Genomic DNA, 6,000 nt, shown 5'->3' on the forward strand with positions numbered 1-6,000 from the left:
TTAATTTTGAACATAAGGATCTTTATTAGCAATTGTTTTTGTCAAAAGGATAGTGTCTTAACTCTTAATAGGTTATTATGTACAAATATACTAACATGAATTAGGATTTTTAAAGAAAAGCAGCTTAAGTACTCTAGTTTTCAACCTTTGAAATAATGTACACGCTTTGCTCAATCAATATGAAGCCTTTTCCTATTTAAAGAGGTCTTGACAGACACAGTTGTTTATACCTAATTCAACCTATTTTCATCTTATATTTATACTGCGTATGTTCTATATGAATGAAGTTGTGTTTTTGTTATAAAAGGTGGTTATATGGTTAATTACAAGTATTAGATAAAGTTTTGGGGTTATTCATCTACATTTGTTTTATATTTGGTTTTCAGTAAAGAATGAGATAAGTACTAAAGGGTTTATGTGTGTATTCATAACCAGTCAGTTACTTTATTAGTACAAATCTCTCACATAAATGAGTTTATTGGTAATGTTGGCTCAGTATTTAATTCACAGTTCGTGTTAACACTTAGTGTTTTTTTTAATTCTTGTGTAGCTTTGAAAAGATACATTGCTTTTGTATTATCATGAAAAATGTGATGTTTTTAAAATATGAAAAGTAAAATGCTTATTTTTTTATTTATAGAATATTATTTAAAGACAAAGATCGGAATTGGGATGAAATAGAAAGCAAGTTAAGAGCTGAAAGTGAAGTCCCTATTGTGAAAACCTCAAGCATGGTATGATCATTTTTCTTGAATATTAAAACATTTTTTTAAAGTAAGGTTTTGTTTTCAGGGAATGATATGCTTATTTTTAAACTGTTGATTTACATTTATAAAAGAAGATATAAGTGCACAAATTTGGGGAATTTTATGCCTTCAATTGTCTCTCACAGGGATTTAAAATGTTGACTGCTTCAAAGTTGCAGAGGGTATGGAGGAACCTTTTATGTTTCTCACTGTTATACACTCTTGTTCTTGTAATAATTATGTGTTATAAATAAGCAATTTTGAAATAGGAGCCAAACTCAAATATAAGTTGACATCAGTCATTTCTGTTTACTTAATAGATTGCTTGTCTCCTCCTCAAGAATTTGTACAGATTTTTATTGTTCAGAAAGTCATCCTAAAACCGAGGTTGCAGTTTATACATTTTCCAAAGAAAATCCTTAAGCACTTTTACAAAGTCGTTGCAAGAGTGATCAATACAAGTTTTTCAGAATCTTTGCTTATTGTTATTATTATTATCTTGAACTTTTCATCTTCTGTCATCTCATTGAAAAAAAAAATCTGTTTCAACATTAAAGATTTTAAAATTTGAATCTTGTTTACTGGATATCATGAATTACTTCATATCCTGTTGCTACAGATGTGGTGCCATGTCAATAATAATTAAGGATTCCAAATAAGATTAGTGTGAGGTTCATTGCTTATCCAATCAAATAAAAATGTTTTAATTAAAGTAAGCTAATTTTTGTCATTGCTTTCCCTACAGGAGATTTCTTCTATCTTACAAGAGCTAAAAAGAGTTGAAAAGCAGCTACAAGGTAAATTTACTACTGATTAAGTGTAAAGAGCTAACAGTTTGGGACAAGTACATTCTAAGTGGTATTTCTAAAATATTATTAAATATTAGAACACTGTTTGATTAAGTGTAATGATGTATGGAGAAAGATATAACATTCTACATATTCAAATTACTCATAAAAGGAAAGTATTAAAACCAGTATAAATAATTAAAAATATAATAAAGTTAAATTCTAGGCACATAGGCTAGAAGTTATAATTCGTAGTATTATATATAGTATATGAAAAATATATAAAATATTAAAATATGTATATGCAGCTGAAAATGCTTATTGACAATTAGCATTGTTTACTTGATTTGATAATTCTTAAATTGTATATATGGTATAACCCAAATGAACTTATGTTATAATATAAATAATAATAATTTGGATAAACCACAAGAAATGAGTGCATATTGGACACAGGGACCAGAAGGAGGAGGTAGAGAAGAAAAAGAAAGAGACTTTTGGCCTCCTAAACTTCAACAGGGACATTGTTTTTGGTGTATGTCAGATCTTTAATTATGCATTTATGCCTATGTGTGTCTTGACCTAGAAGTCCCCAGTGGTACAACAAGCAGATTCCAGAGTCAGTTTCTAATTCTACTGTCTTTGTCGATTGAATTATCAGAGGCATGATATGTTGGTCCAACTAAGTGCTTCTTAACCGTTTTTCAGCCTTAGCACACCTAAGGGTTATAGTTTAACCCCCATGAGGCAAAGTGGCTTGTTTACGTGATTATTAGCTGGTAGGAGGGAGTATGCTTTTAAAAGGACCTCTTAAATAATTCTTGTATCTATGGTGCTTCTTTCTCCCAACTCCCCACTCTACCCAATGCCAAGTTGAAAATCACTGTCCAAGATTTTCCCTTGTCCACGCAAGGATCCTTTGGATTGAAAGCTGGTTTTTATCTGGCCCTTCCCATGAGGTAGCAAGGTCTGTTTGGCCTGCTGGGGCTGCCACAGGATATTAGTATCTGGACTATGAGGGGAACTTTATGGCCCAGTGGTACATATATACTTGTACATGGCTAATACCCTAGCACTCTCACCAGGATGAAGGACAACATGCTGTGGTAGGATTCAGAGTGTGCTGATAATTACTTCGGCCTCCTCAACTTTCGGGTTACTCTGAACCGCGTTTTAGCAACCAATCTCCAATTATCTGAGTAATAAATAAGTCCAGGAGTGTTTCTTTAAATCATAACCAATATTTTCATCATCCTCTTGTAATGATTAAAGCATATTTCAAAAAGATCTTTCCTGAATTCCATATCTCCAAATCCTAGTCTTCCAGCAGGCTCAGATGCCCATAAGTAGCCTACTCAAGGGACCATAGAAAGCTTTTAGGTTTTTATAATCCACAATATAGATCAGCCCCAGAATTCCTGAAAGTGGGGTTTAAAATATAGAATTGAAAGGATTAGCCAAATTTAAGCTCATATAAGCATCAGTAATTGAAATATTATCCAAGTCACAAGCAATATTCATATCCAGATTTAACTGTATCTACAATTATATCTTTTTCCCTCTATTTCTTTTTTTTTCTTTCAGCAATCAATGCTATGATTGACCCAGATGGAACTCTGGAAGCTCTGAACAACATGGGATTTCCCAGTGCTATCTTGCCATCTCCATCAAAACAGAAATCCAGTCCTGTGAATAACCACAGCAGCCCGGGTCAGACACCGACACTTTGCCAACCAGAAGCTAGGGTTCTTCATCCTGCTGCTGTTTCAGTCTCAGCTGAATTTGAGAATGCCGAATCTGAGGCTGATTTCAGTATACATTTCAATAGGTTCAACCCTGATGGGGAAGAGGAAGATGTTATAGTACATGAATGACTTTCTCTTGCTTGTTAGAAATAATTACCTGTGGAATGACTAGGAATATTGGAAGCAACACAGTGTTGACTTATACAAAATAAGAAAGCTTGGTCAACTACAATCTTGTTATCTCTGTCTTCTTAATTTTATTTATTTTTTATCTATAATGTGGAGTCATAGTAATTCTTTCAAACCATTTAGATAACCATTTGATGCACATAGAGGAAAAACCAGATTGTGACAGTTTCACATTTTGTGGTTTTATGATTTTCAAATTGAATTCGATGATTGCATCCTTTCCCTTCATAGATCTTTGTTTTTTTTCTTTAAGCCATGCTGTGACCTACAAGCAAACTAAATACCCAACATTTCTGACCCCCATGTATCCTGTGCCAAGCTGCTCCCTGAAATGGACTTCCTCTTCATCTGTACAGATTTGTTAAACACTTATATTTGCTTCTTAAATAATAGGATTTATATTAGTATTCATTACCATTGGATACAATGACATATTACTCTCCACAGTCAAACTGACCTTTCAAAACAGTCCTTCTTGTGTTCTAAAATTTTCCAACATATATGTGATTTATATAACTTTGTTGCTGCGTAAATTTTCTTGGGGTTTATGGAGATGAACTGTTACGTTTGCACTAAGATTTGCTGGGAGTGGTAGGTGGACATATCTATATGTCAGTAAGGACTAACCATCTTTTTTTTTTTTTTGTATATAGGATATTGATAACTGTATTTGTTTTAACCCCACAGTGTTTTACTCCACTTTAAAAAAGATGAATTTGGCACTTTTTACCATTTTTTTTAATGAAAGTAAGATTTTGTCTCATTTTAGGGCAAATAACTAGAAGGATTAAACTAGACAGTTTAGGTGGAGTATATTTTCAAAACTAAGAACATGTATATTGGTCCTGTGTTACCAAGTTTATATGTGACGGTTGAAAAAATTTTTCCCTTGAAATGATCATGAAGTTAAAATTTTTGGCATTAGGAAACTTGGAGAACCAGTAGTCATAAGATTAGTGGATAGTTTCATTCCCAAGCGATAAGTTGCTTCTGTGTGTTTCCCTGTAGGACCCAGTAGTAAATCCTGTCTCAGTCGTGTACATTTATAAGGACCCTGCAAGGCGACAACGACCAAGGCTTTGGGCCTGTGCTAAACAGGAAGCTTATGAAAAGTATCTTCTATAAACTTGTTTTTTCTCCTTCCAGTAAGTTCACATTTGGATAAGTTTAAAAAGAAAGTAATTATCTTTATGTTGCCAGAACACTATAATTTGGGTGTATCTTATTAATTCAGTTAAATATTATTAGTAAACCTTGACCCCATCAGTCTATAAAGGTTAAAACTGCAACTTTTGCAACTTTTATGAAATACTCTTTAATATTTCAGCAATAATCCTGTGCTACATTTGTTTTAGGAAAGTAGCTCTGTTCACTTCAAAACTTTACAGGATTTTTAAAAATCCTGTACTGTTGGGCCAGTTAAAGATGCAAAAAAACTGTTTTGTAGAGTTGTAGAAACAAAAGTCTGTTGTAAGATGGATCTCATATTTTTCTTTAAATTAAAAAAAAAAAAAGGGTAAATGGACTGTTGTCCTTGTAAACCTAAATTCCCAATTCTGTCTAATAAAGGAAAACTGAAAAAATGATTTTAAAGAGCATGAATGGAAAGATACAATTGCTTTGAAGAAATAAGTGAAACATTAAAACAGGGTCAATCCATTTGAAGAAAAAGTACGACAAAGTAATCACCATTGTTTCCTCTTTGTTTAATGTTTGAGTACTGATTATATCAACATGGAAGTAGAAGGTAAGGAGTTGTTTAGGAAAATATTAGCATCTATTCTACTTACATTATCATTTAAGTGTTTACACAGTTTTGTTCAATTACAAACATTTGGCCTTTTACTATGTTATTTTTATTTTGTATGAATACATTATTCTCCTTATTTATTTTTGTTATCTTTATTACTTATGTTATTTTGTTATGCATTTACAACTCCATTTTTAAATAAAGTGTTTCTGGAACTTTATGCAGTTGATTGTACATTTTATTTCTTCTACCATCTGGATTGCTAATACTTCATCAATTTATATAATAATTGTATATCATTTTCCAAGGTTTAGCAAAAGAAGAAATTCTTCAGTTTTAATTAATATGTGGTAACTGTAAAACTTCATACTATTTTGGGCTAAAGAAGAAAATATTTTCTTAGCAAATTACAGCAAATTTAATTCTCTTAGCTTAATACGCTAATGTAATAGGTACATGCACAGCCTTTATTTTTAGCTGGCCTGGAGTCATCAGAAAGCTTTATGACAGTGATATATTTGGGGAACAAAGAAGAATTTAAAATACATCTTAAATTTAAGAACTATCCATTTGGACTCATTTTCTTTCATCGTATCATTCGTTCCCAAGAGTCTTGAATATTTCCCTGTTAACAATAACAAAAATGTTATCATTCAGCATTCTGTTTCTCGGCCTGACCTTTTTAGGCTTTCCATAATGTGGCTCTTTTTTTATGTCAGTGTACACCTGATACAGACTCTCCACCATGAGTTCCTGACAGTCTGGAGCCTCTTCAACGCTCT

At 32.3% G+C, this 6,000-nt stretch overlaps 1 protein-coding gene across 14 annotated transcripts in view; it reads left to right on the forward strand.

Annotated features, from left to right (window-relative positions):
• The window catches only part of CEP170 (centrosomal protein 170), a 148,281-nt gene extending 142,843 nt beyond the window's left edge, over positions 1-5,438 (forward strand). For 13 of the 14 annotated variants that reach the window (XM_033851783.2, XM_033851798.2, XM_033851801.2 and 10 more), the window contains 3 exons: positions 641-734; positions 1,492-1,543; positions 3,119-5,438. In XM_033851783.2, the coding sequence (XP_033707674.1) occupies positions 641-734; positions 1,492-1,543; positions 3,119-3,408 (436 nt within the window). In that variant the 3' untranslated portion in view covers positions 3,409-5,438. The remainder of the gene's footprint in view (positions 1-640; positions 735-1,491; positions 1,544-3,118) is intronic. The other variant, XM_033851825.2, reaches the window with a different exon arrangement.
• The last annotated feature ends 562 nt before the right edge of the window (positions 5,439-6,000 follow it).

This window comes from Tursiops truncatus, chromosome 1 (assembly GCF_011762595.2).
Source record: "Tursiops truncatus isolate mTurTru1 chromosome 1, mTurTru1.mat.Y, whole genome shotgun sequence".
Taxonomy (NCBI): domain Eukaryota; kingdom Metazoa; phylum Chordata; class Mammalia; order Artiodactyla; family Delphinidae; genus Tursiops; species Tursiops truncatus.